Source organism: Tetrao urogallus (assembly GCF_951394365.1).
Source record: "Tetrao urogallus genome assembly, chromosome: 19".
Taxonomy (NCBI): Eukaryota; Metazoa; Chordata; class Aves; order Galliformes; family Phasianidae; genus Tetrao; species Tetrao urogallus.
Window position 1 is genome coordinate 5,226,937 of NC_136832.1, and position 21,654 is coordinate 5,248,590.

The window sequence follows — 21,654 nt, forward strand, 5'->3', positions numbered from 1 at the left end:
CCGGGCTGGGCAGCGGTGCAATCCACGGCCTGAGATCCCACCTGTATCAGCAGCTCTGCTGGCACAATGTGTGCTGACATCAGCTAAAAAATACCCCCGTTCATTCCCAATTCACACATCGTTACCGCAGCACGTGAGGTCAGAGCCTTCCCAACCAAGCCCTTGGAAAAACAACCGGGAAGGAGCTCCGTGCTGCAGCTCACGGGCCCCGTAACCCAAAGCACGGCCGCAGTACGGCGCAGCCAGCCGGGCCGTAACGGAGCCCCGCGGGCCGTACTCGGACAGCAGCTGCGCGATCTCCCGGTCCAGAGCGCGGTCCTTTTCCTTCAGAGCTTCGATGTCATCGCACGGCGCTTCTCCGCCCGCTCTGTGCGACGGTGCGGCCGGGAGCTGCGGGAACAGAACGCGTCCGGCGGCCGCTAACGGCACCGCGAGCCGCCGGGTGAACGGGGAGGGAGAGCGGCTTACCGGAGGTCTGAAACCGGCACCGCCGCTCCGCCGGGAGCCGCCGAGAGACCTGAAACAGCGCGGGGAGCCCCGCGTCAGCACAAGACGGCGTCAGCGGGGCGCTGCGGGACGGCGCGAACCGAACCGAACCGAACCGAACCTCTCCTACCTCCGCTGCGCCGGCGGCGCCACGCGCCCCGAGGGGGAACGGCGCTGCTCCGCCAGGACCGCCGCGTCCCGCACGCACCGCCGGCACGGCGCGGGGCACGCCGGGAACCGGATGTCGGCACCGCGGGGCACGCTGGGAGTTGTAGTCCCGGGCCCGGCCGTGCCCTCTCGGCGCCGGGGAACGCATTGCCGTGCCGGGGGCGCGCCGAGGTGGGGAGCGGCGCGGCGCGTAACCACATAGCCGTCCGCCGTGGGCGGGCCGCGAGCCGGGGAGCGGGGCGGATCCGGCCGCCATTCGCGCCCCGCAGCGGGGGAGGCGGGCCGGGCGGAGAGCGGAGCGGGGCGGAGGAACGCGGCCGCCCCCGGGCCCCGGGGTGGGGCGGGCGCTCGGGGCGGAGCCTGGCTGCCCAGCGCACCGCGCCGATCGGCGGCTGACGTGGCCCGGGCGCGGGGCGGACATGGCGGACGGCAGCAGGCAGAGCAAGCTGGCGGCGGCCAAGAAGAAGGTGAGGGCGGAGGGCCGTGCGGGAGCGGCGCTGGAGGCCCGGAGTGGTGCGGAGAGGCTCGGCTCAGCCCGGCCCGGCCCGGCCCGGTCCCGCAGCGCTCCGCGGCGCCCGGCGGTGGGGGCGGCCCGTGGGGGCCGGGCCTGCGCTGCTGCGCCGCCTGCGTTCCGTGCCTGCCGCTCCCTTTCCCTTTTGGGTTTCTTTTCCATATCTCTATTTTCCCTTCTTTTTTTTTTTTTTTTTCCTTCTCCTCATTTCTTTTCCCCTTTCTGTTCCCTTTTTTCCTTCTCGCGGGGCAGCTCGGCCCGCTCCGTCCCGGCGCGATGCCCTCCTGTGTCAAAGTCAAACGAATGGGAAAGTGCCCTGGAGCAGCTCGGGCTTCCATTTTGAAATCCTCCCGAGGATCCTTTTCGTTCCGGTGCTTTTCACCTTGACGTGGAAGCGCAGCCCTGCCTCCATGGCCGCCCTCGGGGCCGCAGGAACCTCCGGAGCATCGGAACCCCGGGCTGCTCAGAGCCTGGCCAAAACTGCCTTTAAATCGGCATCCGTCGCAGATTGCTGCTCCCCGCGGCCCGCAGTGGTGGCAGCGCCGGTCTCAGTGCGTTATCTGGAAGGTTGTTCTCCTTCTTCAGTCCTTTCAGTGTTCTTGTTACATCTTATTACCAGACGCGGCTTTTCCAGTTTGCATTGCGTGTTATTATCCTTTATTCCTTATTGCTGTTAGTTACAGACTTACAAGTATTTCTTCTTGCAGTATCAGCTTGTTTCCAGGGCACTTCCTCAATTGGATGCTGAAGTTGGACACTAGCAGCCCTGTCTCTTGTCGCAGACCCATCACTCTCATTCTCACTTTCAGAGCCCCTGAACTATTTTTGATACATATACATTTTCTTTTCCTAGAGAAGGAGCTCTTTAAGGACAGTTTCTCTTGTCCTTACAGCTCAGCTGACTTCTTACCCACTGTTCTGCTGTCATTTTGTTGGTGGTGTTATATTCGCAGAAGACATATTCTGTTTGGACTTCAGGTTATTCTTTTTCTTTCCCCACAGCTGAAGGAATATCAGCAGAAGAACAGCCCTGGAGCGACTGCGGGAGCCAAGAAAAAACGAAAAACTAAAGAAGGAAGTAGACCTGAGACTCCCACAAACGATGACCGACAGTCTCCAGAGAACGTGAGCGTCCCCCTCTTTCTCCCTCTGCCTCGTGCTTTGGTTTCCAAACAGCACAACTGGGACTGGAAGAGTTATGCAGTGTAACGTGAGCGGCTGAGTTGCCTTTGTTAGCAGTTTGTGAGTCAGGGTGTGTGCTGGAGCAGCGCTGGAGCGTTCAGAGCTGTGAGGCAACCCTGGATGCACCCAGAGCTGCTGTTCAGAGATGGGAGCTCCTCGGGAGCAGCACGATGCCGGTTTCTTTGGCTGCCTTTGATGGACGTTTTTCTCTCTGTCCTTTTCTGAGCCGTTTCTCTTTTCCACTTCTCTTTCGCCTCCTTTAGATTCAGAACATTCTGAAGGTGCTGGTGTCAGACCTTAACCGCTCCAATGGGGTAGCCATACCCTCATTGGACAAAAGGAAGGTGAGGCAGTGCTCCGTGTCCCTCCCAGTGACTCGCTGTCCCCTCTGCATGCTCAGCTTCTCTTTACACTGACCTTGATTTCGGATGGAGCCTTGTTCTGGCATGCCTGCTGTGTTTTGTGGCTGTTTTTATTAACACGGGGCTGTTTGTTAACATGTGTTTCCATCACTTGTGTTTGTTTCCTCCTGTTTTCTGTCTAAAAATGCAAAAAAGTTAACCGTGTCCAATGCACATCCTTCAGACAGCTGAGCTGTAAGGAAAAACAGAACAGAGTTTGGGGTGAAGCAGCAAACCAAGTTAACTGCTGAGAGATGCTGCGCTAGGAAGGAGTAGTGCCTTATTAATTTGTATTTCTCCTGGTCTGTGTTGTTGTTTTATTTACTTCAGTGCTGTGCTTCTGAAGGGCAAGTTTCTGCTTGAAGTGCCTGAGCCCTGAGCAAACAGTGTAGTTATTCCAGCCACCGATTTATGACAGGTGATGAAACTTGCACAGGCGATGTACAGTCTGGCAGGTACCACAGTTTTAAATATGTCTAGGCAGGAAGTCAAGTATTTCAAGTACAGCATTTACTGGCTTGAGTGTCTTCCCTCACCCCTGGAGAAGGAAGGGCAGGAAGAAGTCCACTGAGCAATGGAATGCGTGCAGGTGTAACTGGATCCTGTAGGCTGTGTGTCATCGCAGAGCTTAAGTGACAGGAGGACCTCCTGGGAGCTCCTTGTTATTGTGTGTATATTTATTATATTTACATACCACATTTATTTTATTACTTACTTTAAAACTGTTTATTGTGGATGCAGAAGGAAGGCATTCTTCTGGTCGTGTTGCTGCATCTTGAAGTGTTAAGCGAAAAGAATGTTCCAATCAGAACAAATTAAGGACGTGTTTTTGAGAGTTCTGGGCAGAAGTCCACGTGATGTTCTACATTTATGACAGCCTGAACAAACAGAGGCGAAGCAACCTGTACCTGAAATTAGCAAGGGAATTCCTGGCTTTCCTTTAAGCCCCTAAAACATGTCGCTCCTTGAGAGCACACGTGTCTGTCCTCCAGAAGAATGACGGAGGCAGTTCCATTTGTTCCCCTCTGCAGTTTTCCAGCTCATTACTCTCATTAAATCTGTCTTCACTACTGCTGTAACCCCGTGGCTGCTTGATTCATGAATGAAGTGCTGAGCAGGTAAATAGGGAATGCCCAGAGTTCTTGTTTCATGCAGACTGCCAAGAACGAAGCGACTGAAATAAAAAGGAGCTCTTTCAGATGGGTTTGCAGAGAACTGCAGTGCATTGGTGGGGCTGGCTGCCGAAGGACTATTGTTTGCTTTGCAGTGTCATTAAATGATGGTTTATCAGAGCTGAAGTAAAACTACTTGCCAAAAACCAACAGAACGCTGCTCTGGGTTTTATGGCTGGCTGCGTGGCTGGACAGGATGGATGGAATTGTCCATTTTGCTGTGGCTCGGTGGAGGTGCTGTCAGCTGTTTTTATCCTCCCACGAATGCTGGATGAGGGCCTTCATCACTGTCCAGGAATAGTTTTTAGGCCCTTTTCTATTTAGATTCTTGTAGCTGTGGGATTCCTGCTTTACGAGGGCTGTGGGCACCTGTTCCCAGCGAGGCTCATTTTGGCCTGTTCCCAAATGTCCTGTTTCTAAACGTCTGGTTCACAGCTTGTTGTTTGAGTTTGACTAACCTGGTTGTCAAGCAGTCATTTGCCTGTTCTCCCCCACCTTAATCTGCACCCAGTGATCAGTGTTTTCCCCAGAGACACGTGAAGGGCAGTGCTGTACACAGCAGTGCTGCCATCTGGCTTTGCCCACTGCTCACTTTTTGACAAATCCTTTGCAGGAAATCCAGCGTGTGAGCTTGGAGTAGGGAGATACTGTCAGCCCTCGTTAGAGAAGTGCTTGTGGTGATGGGGCAGTTCTTCAGACTGGATCTACAGGACGGAGGGCTGGGATAACTTTGGGTTGTGGGTTGATGCCGTTTGCTCTGGGGAGGACATAGATTCACTTCCATGTGTTTCTACATGACTTTGTTCACATCTGTTTCTCACAGGCCTGTAGCAGGGTGATGTGTCCATGTGTGTTTCCTTCGTTCTGCACGTAGGCTGTAATTCCTGTGGTGTGTTTTGTGACAGGCATACTTTGACAGTGATGTTGCCACTCGTAATGCTGACCAGCTTGCTGCCGATGTCCCCGTGCTATCTAACAGCAACAGCCTGCCTACCTGTGCTTCTGTCCTGCCTGCTCCTGGGGGCATGCAGCTGACACAGGTTTGTGAGTCACCATCAATATCTCCACACTGGTTAGCCATCCTTTTCTGAGAAAGACAATCCCCATAACTAGCTCACGTTGTCTCCTGTTACATATACTAGGTTCTCCACTCTCCTGATCATCATCATCTGTCTGTGAGTGGAGGGTACTAGCATGCACACATCCCTGCTGCTTCCAAAGCTGCAGTTCTCCTCCCCTTCTCTTCTATTTAATTAGCAGAAAACACTCTTAATAATACAGAAGATCTCCAGCTAGCTGGAGCAATCTGCATTTCCTTTCACTGCATAAAGATTCCATTGAAGTTTTTCCAGCAAAGCACAGCTGATTATTCAGATAAATGGTAACAGCAAATACAACACCAGTAACACTTAAGCCTCTTAATCCCAAGAAGGCTAGGCACTCAGTGCTCAGAAATTATGGGCAAGCTGGAAAATGAGCTGGTTTTCTGAAGTTGATCTTTCTTTGGGAAGCAGTAATTACAGGTGCTGTGGAACCTGAGCCCAGATGCAGTCGGGCCTTAGGGACACATTCACAAACATGATTCTCAGCTTTTCTTACAGGCTTGTATACTTTTGTTTTAATCCACAGATTCATGAAGCTGAGGATCGTAAAAACACTTTGGATGAGAACAGGTGAGTGTTTGTGTTTGCAGCAGGATCCCAAAGTGTCCAACAGATAAAGGTTTTACTGCTCCCACTGCTGTACTGACCAGAACAGTTCTCTGGGAGGAATGTTCACCATGAGGCCTTTCTTTGTCCCCAGGTCTCTGTCATCAACAGAAAGTCTCCGCCAGCTGTCTGAACAACTCAATGGCCTGGTTTCTCAGGTACAGCCTCATTTTGGTGCATCTGTCCCAGTAATTTTTTGGTGTCTGGTGCAAATCTTTAAGCAGCCAGCTTAAGAAAACACTCTTCAGCGTCAGAGATGTCTGCAGTCATCCTACTGAACAATGAGATATTGAAGCATTGAGATGCTAAACTTCCAATTTTAGGAATGTTAAAATTTCAGCAGTAGGAAGAGGAGCAGAGTGGGTGAATGAACAGCATGTATTCATGGGAAGATTAGTCTTGATTTAGTGGCAAAGATCCTGAAGTCAATCTGCCTAATTCGTATCAGCTTGCCACAGGGCCAGTCTGCGTCTATCCTTAGCTAGGAAAGTGTTTTTTCTGTGGCTGTCTGTGGTACTTGGAAGGGAAATGTGCTATAAGAAATATTATGATAGTCAGTTCTTACTTGATAGCAATTTATTGCCTGGGGGAATAAAACTTGACTGACTTGGACTGTTTTTCTTCTAGTCTACGTCGTATGTGAATGGGGAAAGTGGTGTTTCTTCCACTAATATTAAGGAAATGGAAGTAAGTTGTCTTGAGCTTATGATTTTCTTCTTTTCTAGTCTAAGCCAGTTGTTGGGACAGTGCTGATGAGACCTGACTGAACACACAGTTCACATACGTTGTTGTTCAGTGTTGCCTTCTGCTGTACTCAGGTAGTTGTGGTCAGCAGCAGTAGCCAAGGTACCTGAGGGATTTCTGGGGGGTTTGGGATCGTTTGGCCTCAGTGCAGCTCTTAGTATTGATTCACTTTTATGTCAAAAAATGCCTTAGCAGAAAGTACAATAAGTTAACGTCCCAGCTGCTCTTGTTGGATCTGTAGATGTATTTGGGAAATCTGATTTTATCAAACTGTGATAATGATTTGTTTTTCTGTCCTTTTTAATTATTGCTTTTTTCCTCCCCTCCTCCTTTTCTGCCCCTTCCTTCTTCTCCTGCCTGCATGTGCCCATCAGACACGTTACCAGGAGCTGGCAGTAGCCCTAGATTCCAGCAATCTAACTAACAAACAGCTCATTACAAAGATAGAGGAATTGGTAAGAAACAATCCGACCAACCAGTTTGATGTTGTCTCTGCTGCTCCTCCATGCTCTCTGGGTGTCTGCAAGGTTATGGGTTCTCTTATAGCACCACAAGGAAGGCTGCTTTCACAGCACTTTGAGTGGAACAGAATGGGCTGTATGGGAGACCTGTTAGGAAGATCAAAGTCTCGGGCCACTTCTGGGTGCATTAGCTCATCTGAGAACAAGAAGCACAGTTCTGCTGTTTCTTCTTAAATTTATTCTGTTGCTCTCATCGTGTTTTCTGTGGAAGATAAGCATCCTGATAAATATATTGCTGGGCCTGGCCTGAATCCCTGAAATACAGAATTCTAGTGCTGGCAGCAGTGTGAAAACCTATTTCTGCAGGTGGTGATGCTGTTCTAAATATATTAGCAGAGTGGGAGCAATAGGTCTAAAGAGAGCCTGGGGCTGGTTTCTGATCATATCCTCAGCTTCTCTTGGCACTATGAATGAACTGCTTTGTCCTTTGCCTTGCATGGATTCCTGCTGCTGCTTTTCAGCCTTCAGCTTTAACACTGTAAGAAATGTAGCTAAGTGGACTTGTTTTGGTCTGAAAAGAGCCTTTCTTGGTTTGAAATCCTTTTCCCCATTTTGTTCCTTTCACACCACTCTTTTTTCCAAAGTCCACCATTTCCCAGTGCACCCCACAACCCCTCCTGTGTTATTTTTGGTTTTGAGTTCTTTTGGTTCCATTCTGTTTTTGGTTGTCTTTCAGCTGGGATGCAGGGGTGGCTGGTAGTGAGGGCAGTGCTTTGTTTGCCTGCTTTCTGACAGGCACATGAAACACTCTCTGGAATTACACAGGCCCTTTGCTGCATTTGCAGTCTTGTTTTCTTTGTTCTGGTTGTGTTCTGTGTTGGTGTTCTTAGACTCAAAACCCCAAATTCATCAGCTTCCCAGCTGCAGTCGTGTTTCAAAGTGAGCTTGAAACTGAACTAGTAAGAATGGGCTAATGTCTGTCCTTTGGAAAGGGGAAACACACCATGCACGTAGCTTAGATGTGAGCAACTGCCACAAGGACAACAGCAGCAAGTAGCAAATGCTCCACTGCACCCACATCTTCACAGTGTTTGCGTGGCAGCCTGGTGGACAGCTGACAGTTCTGTTCTCTTTGTGCCCACGTCTAAAGATGCACTGTGTGCAGTCACTGCTTTCAAACACTTCACCCACAAGGCCGAAATTGACCAGGACAGGATGGTGCCCTTTCTCTGCATTTGGCTTCAGCTCTTTCATACCAGCTTTTTGCAGGAGCCTGCCAGCATAAGGGAACTTCTGCATGATTTAAAGGCCGGTTGCCACATGGGATGAAAGTTGAAGGTCTCAGCTGAAGCACAACACCATGCTGTGGTTTTGGGTTTTTTAAATGCATTTTTGGTCATTATCCTGATGCATCAGGGTTATGATTAATGTCACAGATGTGGGGTGAAGGCGTAACTGAGGTTGGTGGATGCTCAGATGCATACAGTGCTTTTGTAGTGGTGTTTGTGAATAATGTACTGAGCAATGAAAAACGTGCATGGCATCTTCATGAAGGAAGCCCCAAATGTATTATTTTAATAGATAAGATGATCTTCTTAGTCTTCTACATAAAAAGATAACGGGAACTGTTTGCATTAATTGGGCACGTATCCTACTTCAGTTAAGTGAAAACGTGCTTCAGCAGCATGAGAATATTTCCTATATGATGAGTATTTCCTTCTAATACTGATGCATCCATTTTCTTCTGTAGAAGCAGCAGAACCAAGAAGCAGTGAATCAGCTGGAGAAGGTAAAGTATCCTATTTTTGGGCAGAGATAGAAATAGATACGTTCTTCTGAAGAGGAGAAAGCATAGCGGACTGTGGCACCAGCCTATGTGATCTTGTCTTACAGAGCTGTGGGATCACTTAGGTTGGGAAGAACTGTTAAAATCATCAAATAAGTCCTCCCATCTGCTCAGCACCACCAAGCCCTCCACTAAACAATGCCTTTAAGCACCACATCCACACATCTCCCAAATCGCTCCGGGGTGGTGACTCCATCACTTCCCTGGAGGTCATCCTGGAGTCCGTTCTGTTTGTAGCATAGGGTTGAGTGTTGTGACTTCGCAGGGTAGGCCTGGCAGATAGCTTGCTTGTTTTGATGAGAGCTAAGATTGAAATGCTCAGGTATTGGAAGGCTGCAGTGGAAGCAACAGATTACAGTTTATGGCCTTGTCAGTAGTTTGCATTCCAAACACGGCCAGCATAAGGAACCTACTGTTGCCATTTTAGGATGGATAACCAATAAAGTAGTTAAAGAAATGGAAGACTGAAGCGTGGCTTTTAAAAATGATGATACCGGTTGGATGCTGGAAGTACTGCCAATGAATCACTGCTTTTTTTGACGTAGAACAAGGGGGGTTTACAATTTTGTGCTGAACAGGCATCATTTGTTTATACAGGAAAAGAAGGAGTTTGAACAGAAATTTTCTAAAGAGCAAGCAGCACTGAGAGAACAGCTCCAGGTAAGGCAGAGCTTTCACTACAGTAATATGACCTGGCTGCTGTTCTTTTCTGGATTACTGAGCACTCTGTTTTATCTTGGAAGCCAACATCCTTTCAGGAGAACTAGGAGAGCCAGCTCACTAGATTGTACTTACATGCAAGAGCTCTTTGTCTCACTGAATTATCCCTTTGTGGCAGCAGGGAGGTTGTGGTTGCGAGCAAAGATTCCCTGCACTGAGCTCCTTTTTCTTTCTCCAAGGTTCACATCCAGACGATTGGAATCCTAGTTTCTGAGAAATCTGAGTTGCAGACAGCCCTTGGACACACTCAGCAAGCTGCGCGGCAGAAATCAGGTAATTGACTCGGAGCACTCCAGCTGGAGCTGGTGGTTAAACCGTGGATTTCAAGTCAGAGGCAATGATGGCTGCTGGCTGCCAGCTCACAGCACTCCTTGGTTCCTTAATGAGAAATACTTGGCACCGTCACCGCTTCTGTCATCATAGCTGCCCCCAGATTGGAGCATGGTAATCCCATGGCAGTTGAGGTTCTTTTGTGCATCACTGAAGCCCTGTCAGCCCTGCTTGGGCCTGGTGACTACCCCAGACTGTTCTTTTCTCACTTTTCTTCAGATTCTTTTAAAACTCTGTTTCCTTTCATCACCCTTCCTCCCACACAGCTGTCACATTAATGTAGGTTTTACTCGGGCCTTTCATTCTCAACTAAATTTGAACAATTTGCCCTCATAGGGGAAAAAAAAAAACAAAAAGAAAAGCAAAACAAACATGGTGCCTATAGCTCTGCAAAGGACATTTCATCATCTCCCTCTAAAACTGAGAAAGGTAGTTGCTGACAGAGAGCTTTTCTGACTTGAAATCCACGGTTTAACCAGCCCAGGGTTGCTGGTGAATCACCCATACTGCCAGGAGTGGAAGCAGGTCTGCCAATTGAGAGCTCTGTGCTGTTTTAAGAGCTTGTTGATAAAGCAGAAAGTGCTGTTCAGCCTGTTCCAATAATCCCTTTGTGGTTCAGTCTCAACTGACTCTGCTCTGCCTCGCTTAGGAGAAGCTGAAGACCTTGCTGCTCGTTTACAGTCATCTCGCCAGAGGGTATCAGAGCTGGAACGCACCTTGTCCTCCATCTCTATGCAGCAAAAACAGGCAGAGAAGGTAACAACCGCCTCTCATTATGCTTAATTAGCAGCTCTGCTTTTGGCTCGTTGCTTGTCACTACACTACTATGAAGTCTGTAGTCCCTGTTTAGAGAAGAGGCTGAAATTAACCTTGTTAATTGTTAATTAACCTTGTAAAGCCCTGTATTCTCATCAAGGCAAAGCTTTCATTCAGATTTCTGTGACCACTAATCATGTGGCCCAGTGGCTGTCTTCATATCTGGCACCTTTTTTACGTCAGTCTTGCCAGCTCTACACAGCAGCATCTCTGAGGCCTCCTCCCAGGAGGGCCTCCATCAAACAGGCACTTTACCATTGATAACCCATCCAGAAGTTTTGCAGAAATAACCTCACCATCAGTTAGTGGCATTGTGTTCAGAAAGACTGAGCAGATGAATTGCTGGCAAATCCATCCTTTGTGCAGTCTTACGGTGTAATGAGCTGCAGCACTAACCAGCCAACTGCAGTGATAGGTGAGGTTCTAAGCAAACCTGTGCTGGGGATTTTGCTCAAGTTATGAGCTCTTCTGCACTAACTAATCTGTTAAAGGTAAAAGAAGATAATCTTTGAACACTTTATTTGTATGGCTGAAGTCTCTAACTGAATCAGACATTTGTTTTTTCTCCAGCACAATAAAGAGCTGGTGAAGGAACGAGACAACCTGAAACTAGAACTGTACAAACAGAGGTAAGCCTGTTTTGTATATTATTCCAGAGTTATGCTATTCTTCTCAATAGAGCCACAAAGCTTAGGAAGGGGCTTTGACCACGGTTGGTGAGCTGGGAGGCCAGATATTCAATGTAAAAATAATAATTTTAAAAACCAAAAGATTAAGAGGGTAATACAGCAATGGAACACAGTGCCCAGGGGGGCTGTGGAGTGTCTGTGCTTGGAGCGTTCACAACAGCTGCACAGAGCTGTGGGTAACAAGATCTGGTGGTAGCACAGTCCCACTTTGAGAGGGAGGTCAGACAAGATGTCCTGCAGAGGTTTCTTCCAGTCAACATTCCTGTGACTCTCTGCTGTAAACTTAATGACGTGGGCATCTGCAAACACAGAATCACAGAACTGTAGGGGTTGGAAGGGACCTCCAGGGATCATCGAGTCCAGCCCCCCTGCCAAAGCAGTGCTTTGCTTTTATACAGTGCTGCCACTTGGATTTGTTTGTTTGTTTCAGCAAAGGTAGTGAGGAAATAAAGCAGCAGAACTCAGAGCTGTCAGAGAAACTCCGCTCCCTGGTTTCTGAGAACTCAGCCATGAAGTTGGATGTGGAAGATTTACATAAGAAACTGGAAATGGCTGAACTGATGATTCAGCAGGTAATCACACTGCTGGGATATGGGAGCAGATCACACTGACCATTTTAAGACTTGTTTCCTGGACACTGGGGGCAGAAGTAAATTACTGATCTGAAAGGCAGGCACAACATCCCAACCTTCAGGAAAAGGTTTTCTGTGAGCTCCCTGAGGAGCAGGAAGGCTGTGCTCTTAAGGACTTGGAGGAGACTGAAAGACATTGTGATGTCAGTCTGCAAAGAATGTGCTGTGGTATGAGAAGGTGACTGAACATACAAGTGTGCAAATACAGTGACTTTTCTCTTTGCTGTTCACTGTTCTGGTTACCCAGCTGTTGTTCAGTGTCACTGAGAAACAAGTTGAGTAGAGGTGCTTGCACCTGTCCTACCCAGAGGTGAAATGGACAGTGGCAGCTTGAAGGGAGCCAGCTGTTGGAGGCAGGCTCAAGGTGAGCCCACAATGGAAGAAACTGCTCACTTCTTGATATTTTGTTTTTAGTCGGTGGCTCAAGTTACCCACAAAATAAAGCCAATTGCTACACTTCTAGGAGAAATATTTTGTCTTCCCTGTGCCTGCCTTGCTGTTTAGTCCACCAACGTGTTCCAGACCCCGGCTTTAAATTCCTGGCATGTCTGACAACCTTTAAGTTCACAAGTATTCATACCATCTGATCTGTCTCTGTACTACAGACTCTTGAAATGCAAAGTTTCTGAATGAAATGATTTGACTAAAGCCCATTTTCTTAATTAAAAATTAGTAAACATAAAATGAAAGCAAGGGGCTGCCTAGTTCAGCTTGTTTTACAGGGCTAAAATCTAAGCTTTTTGATTTTAGATGCCACTTCTCTTTCAATCAACGAGTTGAAACATTTTAAAGAACTATGGATGGCTATACCATGGATCAAATGGCAGGCTAAAATCAGGGGACAGGCTAGACAGAAATGGAATATTAACATTTTGCCATAACCTTTTGATTTTTGTGGGCAGTTCTCAAATCAGTCAGGGAATGTGGATGCAAACCAGCAGTTGCAGATGGCACTGGATGAGAGGGCGAGCCTGGAAACCCAGATTGCTCAGGTAGGTTATTAATACATTAAGCACATCGATGATCCAAATCTGTAAAGAAATTTGTGTGCCAGAATACAGCCTGTGCTTTCCCTTCAGTAGTCAGCCATCCTTTAATTTATCAGTTGGTACAATTTTCCTTGTTTTGTTTCTACCAGCTTTCAGAATCGCTTCAGCAGCTCCAGGCAGAAAGAGATCAGTATGTAGAGAAACTGAAGGAAGAGGGGAGCATTTGGCAGCAGCGAGTCCAGCAGCTCTCTGAGCAGGTAACCTCCCAGGCAGAGCCACAGCTGCTTCCAATGATCACAGGTGTAACATTGCACCATGAGCACTGCTTTAACTTGAGCTTGTGTGGCCTTGCAGGTCCGCACAATGGCAGAGGAGAAGGAGAAGCATATGGCCCAAATTCAAGAGCTGGAAAGCAGTGTTACAGAGCTGCTGAGCAAATCAGGTAGGACTTCTGAAGTGGGGCTTCGTACTGCAGAGCAGCAGCAGGTTAACTCTGTCCCCACTGTATCTGTGCATGTACAAGTAGGTCTGATGCTCTCAAATCATGAAGAGAGCTGAAAGACTGGTAGTTCTGTGAAACCTTTAATTCTAGCAGACAGCAAGCGAGCTACTTCCAGTGACTGACCAGCAAATGGTTTATGTCTTTAGTTACCTGTCTGGCTGTACTGTCAGGCCCATGAGGCTGGGCAGCAGGATTCTTGCTGGGGCTGAGAGGGAGTCAGCAGCACGCAGCAGGACACTGTGTGGTTTCAGGGTCCTTTGCTCCTCTCAGTGCCTCGTTCCTCTGGACACTGCAGCTGGTGGTACTTTCTGGGTCACAGAGTCCTGTGGGTTGGGATATGTTCTGCACAGCTCCGTGTGCTTCCCAGGTGATTCAGCCCTCTGACTGATCTGCTTTTGATTCCATTTCTTCAGCAGTGAAACCCATGGATGTTGAGCCATCTTTACCAGCAGGACCTACAGCAGCTGAGCTGAGTCTGCAGGAAGAAATCCAGCGAATGCAGCACGAGAAGGAGGAACTGCATGGGCAATACCAGGCCCAGGTCCGTGACAACGAGCAGCTGAGCCACCTCAACAGGGAGCAGGAGGAGCGGCTGCTGGAGCTCGAGAAGACGGTACAGCGCTACAATGAGGAGTCTGTGGACAGACAGCAGATCCTGGAGAGCATGCAGAGTGACAAGGCCACGATCAGCAGGGCACTGAGCCAAAATCGGGAGCTGAAGGAGCAGCTGGCTGAGCTGCAGAACGGGTTTGTCAAATTGGTATGTCTCTTTTCATGAATCTTTTCTCGCTATTTCTCACGTTGGCGCAATCGTTTTGTAGCACAGTTGTAAAAAAAAAGCTACTGTCATTATCTGCCTTTTGTCCCTTGGGGTTATGAATGCTCAGCTTTCTGTGGTATGTACTGCCATACCAGGAAGTGCCCTGTCATTCCTTACTCTCTCAGGTGCTCTGGCAAACAAACCAGTACCTCTGCCCAGAGCTGTTTCCTTTTGTTCTCTGCTGGCAGTCAGGCTGTTTCTTTCCACTGAGTATTCTTCCAGCTTTGCTCATGAAGAAGAAATTCTCAACAGTCTTCTGTCCTCTTGCTGTCATTGTTTCTGTCCTGAAGCTGAATTCTTACTCTTGCTTCTTTCAATGTAACAGTTTCCCCTTTGGGGTTATGGCATATAACACACGATCTGGTCACTGTTTTTTCTTCAGATCTTTCTGAACTTGTCTTCTTGGTTTTGAATGTCTATTGCTTTATTTGGGATGTTCCTGTCACCCATCTGTTTTGGATCTGACAGGCTGTGTGATGTGCCAGGCCCCTTCTTGGCACTGTCCCAGCACTGATTTCCCCCCCCTTGCTCTTCTCCCATCTTCTCAGCCTTTTTTAAAGTTAATTACTGCCCTTATTTACAGCTCAAAACAACACAAAGGATGGCATCCCACTGTATCAGGAATTTAATTTATGAGAGCGTATACTTCTGGGGCAATTTCCTTCTACAACGTTTTTGATTCTTGCAGACAAATGAAAACATGGAGGTTACAAGTGCCCTGCAGTCAGAGCAACACGTAAAGAAGGAGCTGGCTAAGAAGCTTGGGCAGCTGCAGGAGAACCTGGGGGAGCTCAAAGAGACGGTAAGCAACAGCAGTAGGATGGCAGGGCAGGTGTGCAGCAGTTCATGCAAAGGAGAGTTGGCAACTGATCAAACTCTGATGGAAAGATGGAAATTGGTGTTGGTAACGATCACGCTGGGAGCCTCCCGTGTCATCTGCTGTCTGATGCGGGGGACCAGCATGTGGGGACAGATGGTGGCTGCCTGCCTCGTTGGTGGCTGTGGGGCAGCATTGACGGTTTGGATCATGCCACACGAGTCATCGTCTTTTCTGGCAGAAATGATTTGATCTGATGGTTTTATCACGTTTTGTTAGCTGGAACTGAAAACGCAGGAGGCTCGGGCTCTGCAGGAGCAGCGGGACCAGTACTACGGCCACTTGCAGCAGTACACTGTGGCATACCAGCAACTGGCTGCTGAGAAGGAGGAGCTGCAAAAGCAGTACTTGCTTCAGACCCAGCTGATGGACAGGCTGCAGCACGAGGAAGTTCAGGGGAAGGTGACAGTGGAAATGCACCTGAAGGAACTGCAGCAGACTAAGGTAATAATGAAGAGGGGCAAGTAGAAAGACTAGAGGCAAAATGCTTAATTACATGACATCCTGTGCAAGAGAGGTGAATTAGAGACGAATGAGAATTGTCTGGAGCAGAAGCAGTGGTGGGTTTTGTTTGTATGTTTGTTTTTATGGTGCTACTGATAGTGACTGTTTTCAGTTTGGCTTATGCAGGTTTTGGTGAGGGACCTTCTTACTGATGTTCTGCTTCTTTCTTGCAGGAAAGTCTGGAAGCTGTAGCAAAGGAAAACAAAGAGCTGCAGGCCCAGATCAGTCAGTTAGCAGCAGAGCTGGATGGCAAGATGCTGCACAGACTAGAAGGTATGTAACTTCAGCTGCTCTCCAGGGATGGGAGGTGCAGCTGGGCTCTCTGGGGTGTTATCTCTTTGTTCACCTCCCTTCCTTTACAGGGGATGGAATCGAAAGTGAAGTGATGTCTGAAGAAATGAAAAACCCTTCGTTTGTGATCCCAGAGAAGTTTGAAAGCCATGAAGAAATGGTGGGTCTCAATGGGTAGAAAAGCCTTTGTTCTCAGTTGTGAACTGTTGTCTAGAAGTGGAGGCAGATTAAATTGCAGAGGTTCCACAGTGTGTATTAAGTTGTTTATCAGCTGTGATCCATGCAGCTGAGGCACAGGGAAGTGTTACAGTCCCTTTTACAGCAGCAGAAGAACCAACAAAATTTCTACAGTATAGTTGAAAAACAAGCTGGAAGTCCAGCAATGGTTTTAATTACCAAGACAGCTCAGCTGGCAGAATGGCTCTAACTATTGTGATGATTGATGTTCTCCTCACTTTGGAAGGCAATTTGGAGATGGTGTTGAACATGACTAATTCTTTCTGTAAGTGTAGTTGTAACCAGACAGTACTGTGATCAAACAGTTATTGTGGGAACTCAGGTTTAACCTGCAGAGAAGAAATGATTACAAATCATTTCTTGAGAATGAGAAGACATGCAGCAGTTGCTGCCTGTGTTAGTCCTATGGGTTTCCTATCCGTAAATAAAATGGGGTGAACTTCTGTTATTCTCTTTACCCTGAGAGGCACATTTGGTCACACTTCACACAGGATAATCACTAACATGAGTCCTCTGAAATTCACCTTAGGTGACTTTCTTGACGTCTGCCATGTCCCAAGTGGAGAAGGATCGAGAAGAGATGAGGCAGCAGCTGGCTGCTCAGAGACAGCAGTGCAGAAACCTCCTGCAGCAAATAGCAGCTCTTCGGCAGGAGCAGCAGCATAACATCACAACGAGCGAAGGTAAATTTTGTGCAGTTTGGGTGTGGAGATGTGCCCCAACCTGGCCCTGGCCTCTGTGAAACAGACCTGTGGGTTTTGTGAATGAATCGCGCTTAAGCAGGTACTGCAAACTGCAAACGTCCTTTCCAGATTCCACTATGGACAGTGTTCCAGTGGAGGTTCATGAGGCTTTAAAAACTGCCATGGAGAAACTACAGGTAAGCAAAGGATCTCCTTTCTGCTCCTCTGCCTCACCTGGCTAGGTGTGCACCCAGTGCCAGACTCCTGAAGCACACATAAATTGCAGTGGAATAAGCAGCAGATGTTCCATGGTAAGCTACTTCCTAAAAAGAGGCTTTCCTCACGACTTGTCTCATCATAGGAGAGCTTCCCCTACCCTGCCCAAACACTGCAAGGGTCTAACACTCATCTATGGTCTGTTCTTAGATAAACAGCTGAAAAATAGACTAACTTTGCCCTGCTGTGATGAAGCAGAGCTCTCCAAGAACTGCAGACTAAGTGTGACCACATTTGTGCTGGTCCAGCAATGAGAAGGCACTTTGTTCCCACAGTCCCTCTGCTTCCCAAAATGCAGAGATGCTTTGCTGTGCCTTCTGTAGCTTTGTTCCATTTTACTACCAAATCAGAGTAGTTGTGAAGGCAGCACGACTTGTTCCCTAGGCTCAGGCTGATGTGAGAGGAGGGTTCTGTCTTTAACACAGCTATTCCCATACGTGAGCAGCTGAGGTGACTCATACCAATTTTTGTGTTCAGTCCCGTTTCACAGATCTGATGCAGGAGAAAGCTGATCTGAAGGAACGGCTAGAAGAGTTGGAACATCGCTGCATACAGCTGTCTGGGGAAACAGACACCATTGGTATGTTTGCACAGCACAGCACAAGCTAGAGCTCTTGGAGCTGAGTCTGCCACATACCAAGCAGTTCAAGTCTTGCTACCTAGATAGGCTAGGCTTCCAGTCCAGGGCTGGCTGTGCTGGATCCTCATGCAGCACAAGTTTATGCTCACAGTCAGGCTTTTACATCAATCCCATTTATTCCTTATGCTTCTGTTGTGTTCCAGGGGAGTATATAGCACTATACCAGAGTCAAAGGGCTATCCTCAAACAGCGGCACCAGGAGAAAGAAGAGTACATCAGCAGGCTGGCTCAGGACAAAGAAGAGATGAAGGCAAGGAATCTCTTTTGTAGTCCTACAAACACAGTGTACTCTTGTAGGCAGGCCTGAGGGACTCCTGCACAGTGTAAACCTTATGTTGTTCTTCAGCTAGCTTTAATGTTGAAGTTGTAACAGTGGCAAAACAGCAAGCTGTAGTGCACTGTTTGTGGCCACGGGGATATGCATGCTTCTGAAGTTTCCTTTGCTGGTGCAGATGAAATTACTGGAACTGCAGGATTTAGTGATGCGTCTGGTCAAGGAAAGAAATGAGTGGTACAGCAAGTATGTAGAAGCTGCTCAAAACCCAGAGCTGTTAGCAAGCCAGAATGAAAATGCACTTCCAGTGGAGAGGCGCATCGAACTGAACGCTACTGATGGAGAAGGTAAGCTGGAGACAGGACAAGTTATATCAAGGGGAATAACCCAAGTCTCTGTGCATGGATGGGAGGAGTTACCTGCTGCCGTGTCTTGTGTTGCCTTACAGGGTTACGAGAAGTGAATTTAGCAGATGAAGCGGAGCAAGACGCTGCTGCTCTTCATCAACCCGGTTTCTACCCTATTGACACTAAAGCTGCTCAGCCAAGCCAAGAGGACCCTACAGCAAAGCAAATAATGCAGCTTCTCAGAGAAATCCAGAACCCTCAGGAGAGGTCGGGCTCCTTGCTGGAAAACCCCTGCATTCCGTTCTTCTACCGTGCTGATGAGAATGATGAGGTCAAAATCATGGTGGTTTAAGTAGCACCGATTCTTATTTACAGAGATTTTTCTGTGAGCCTGTAAGGACTAAACTGACTTGTATGTGCCCATACTGCTGCTCAGCACCCTTGGTCAGAACGGTGATCTGCTCTAAAAACAGCAGGAAAGAGGGACTGCATCACATGGAACTCAGCATCATTCCTTCTCTTCCCTCTGTTGCTTGGTGTGCTTGGAGCACAGGCTGAGTGGTGTTGGCTCTCCAGCTGGGCCTGGTGCACGTTGGGGGGAAGGGACTCTGTGACTTCTGGCAAATTCCTTGAGCCCTTGTCCTGTATCCCTGACCAGCACACAGCTTCACAGCAGTGACTGAGCAGCAGCCCTCGTCCATCAGTCACGACTGTAACCTGCCTACTTCCTTCTGAGGCTCCCAAAGTAACTAACTTAACTCTGGTAACAAACTCTTGGGATGGTTGGTTTTGTTTCACACCATGCATCTTAAAACTTCCCACTTCCTTCCTCTCGCAAACCAGCCTTGAACAGCCACAAGGTGCAGGCTTCTGGCTAGCTAGGCAGCACACACAGCTTCCTGCATTCAGCGCTAGGGGCCGGGGCTGAGGGCTGCCTTTGGAGTCTTTCTGGTTACTTGACAAAGCTTTATGTGAGTAGCGGGAGCTGGGGGTGGAAATGTAACTGCACTTTGAAGGATGATGTGTTTCACTTGTGTGTGTCTGAAGGTTTTATTTATTTAAAAAAAAAAAAAGGGAGAAATAAGTAAAAGGAAACCACTTAATAAACATGCTTTGTTTTGAATTCCTGGACTCCAGGTTATCTATTGCTTAAATGTCTTCTCCCATTTTGGTAAGAAATGTATTAAATGGGTGGAATCCAGCATCCTTTCTCCCTGCTTATGTTGCTGGCACACATCAGTACCAAACAAAGCCTTGAAGCTGAGCTCCTGGAGTAGCAGCAGTGCAGCTCCCTTAGGTGTACAGACTTCAGGTGAAGTGCACAGATACCTACAACACCTAAAGGCTCAGGCACAACCTGCCTCTATGAAATACGGTTACAGCCTCAGCACCAGAGCTCTGGGGAGAACTGCAGCGGCCCTGACAGCAGCAGCCATGCAGTCCCACAGCACAGCCCTGGGCTCGTGGTGGGGGAAGCTGAGCTGCCAAGCTGAGAGGTGCAACCACACGAATGCAGCATCCATTCTTGTATTTGTCAACCACAACAAAGGAAAAAAAGAAGCCAAACCTAAAAAAGCAACCATTCTTTCTCAGTGTCCAGGTGGCTGAGCTTTAGCAATATGGTAGGAGGATTTTCTCTTTTAATGCCAAAAGTAGATCAAGGCTTTTTTAAATGGTTCATTTTGTCCTTTTTTCTCCCCTTCCCTCCCCGCCCCCCATGAAAAGAAAAGTGTGTATGGAACAATTTGTGCTTTCCTGTGAACCCACCAGAGGAATGTGGAAATTGGTTTCTTTTTGAACTCTTCATCTGAATGTCTCCAGTGCTGTCTGTGAATGGCACAACGTGAGCTGTGTACATACTGTATCTGTGTAAAATGCTGTATATTGCTGGAGGGAAGGCTGGCCTGCAGGCTGGAGCTGCTCATAATCTGTATCATAACTAAAAAGGCAGGGGCGTGACTTAAACAGATTATTATAAATGGAATAAATATTTATTGGGTGTTCTACTCTGAAGGAGACCATTGAAGCAGCGCTGCAGGCTGGTGCAGAGGTGACTTAGTGCTGTTACAAATATGCTTCCTGAATAAACTCATTCAGATGGGTACTGGCTAGATGTGTTCTGTTCAGATCTCCTTGAAATCTGGCAAAAAACAGATTCTTCCCTATTCAAAACAAACAACAAACGGGCACAGCTCTACAAACTGCTGCCTTAGTTCTGCTGCCCTTTCCCCTTCGCTTTCATGAATGTTTCCTTGTAGCCAGAGCTCTGCCAGGCCTGAGATTTCTCTCCAGGCTTTTAGCTTCACCCATGAGCTCTGATTCCTTTTTATCCTTTTCACTCGAGATGTGTTTCCCTGACCCTACTTTTACTCAGAGTGACCTCCATGCAGACACACAAATGACAACTATTGCTCAGCTGACACTGCAGCACCAAATTTAAATTACAGCACCCAAACTGCCTGCCTCCAAATGCTGGAGGCCAGAAGCACTGCATGGACAGTGAGCAGCTGGAGGCAGGAAGTGTTTATGGGCTGCAGGTGGTTGGGGAGGCCCTCCTGCCTGGCCCAGGAGGTTCCCACTGTACACAACCAGCAGATAACACCTTTCTGTTGCACAGTGTAACTCTGTTTACCTGAACTGCAGTTTCAGCTGAAATGCAGCGTTCTTTAAGAACAAGCCTGTGTGTCATAGCAGGGATGGAGAAGGAAGCAATAGGACAGAGTAGGGCAAGGACAGAAACAGCTGCAGTGCAGAGGAACGGAGTGCTGGAGATGTGGGCTGCTCCCCCAACTCCCCCCAGCAGCCACACTTATTAGCTCTAGGGAGACACAGAGCTTACCCAAATCTCACCAGGGAGCTCCCCCCCACACCGTGGCAGCAGCAGGCAGGGCTGAGATGGGCAGCAGCACCGGCAGCGGGCTGCATTCACAGCCAGGCCCAAAGCACAGCTCCTGCCAGGGAAACCACAGCTCTTTGCCCACTCGCTGCGTCCCGCAGCCAGGCCTATGCAAAAAGACCTCTGTAAGAACCAAGTGTGTGGTGTGCAGGACTCCCACCTTCTGTGTCATCACCGACGCACCTCACTGCACCTCCCTTTACAGCAGAGAAGGGCTTTCACCTCTGCACCCGCCGAGCTGCCACCAACGCCTGGCTGCTGCTGCGCATCTGCGCCTCCATTCTGGTCATGCATGCAGAGCTTTCTAAGCTCTAAGGGACGAAAAGACTCAGTTATAATCAAACAGGTTGGAAATCACCCAGAGAAAGAGCAAGAGAAAGAGAGATGGTTTTATTCTAGTTGGAGAGTCCTTCATTATACAGAAACAATAGTTTATTTCATCCAAGTAACG

At 48.2% G+C, this 21,654-nt stretch overlaps 1 protein-coding gene across 1 annotated transcript; it reads left to right on the plus strand.

Moving 5' to 3' along the window:
* Window positions 1-898: 898 nt before the first annotated feature.
* GOLGA2 (golgin A2) lies at window positions 899-18,659 on the plus strand (the record flags this gene model as incomplete). Its single annotated transcript, XM_079544739.1, has 28 exons — window positions 899-1,121; window positions 2,168-2,290; window positions 2,611-2,691; window positions 4,826-4,960; window positions 5,550-5,593; window positions 5,724-5,787; window positions 6,257-6,316; window positions 6,748-6,828; window positions 8,585-8,623; window positions 9,278-9,340; window positions 9,580-9,673; window positions 10,380-10,486; window positions 11,117-11,175; window positions 11,666-11,807; window positions 12,770-12,859; window positions 13,006-13,113; window positions 13,211-13,298; window positions 13,772-14,118; window positions 14,867-14,980; window positions 15,275-15,499; window positions 15,733-15,832; window positions 15,922-16,010; window positions 16,617-16,770; window positions 16,900-16,967; window positions 17,524-17,626; window positions 17,830-17,936; window positions 18,139-18,307; window positions 18,409-18,659. Exons 1-28 carry the CDS (start codon window positions 1,074-1,076, stop codon window positions 18,657-18,659), a joined length of 3,153 nt encoding a protein of 1,050 aa, XP_079400865.1. The 5' UTR covers window positions 899-1,073.
* Window positions 18,660-21,654: the final 2,995 nt, after the last annotated feature.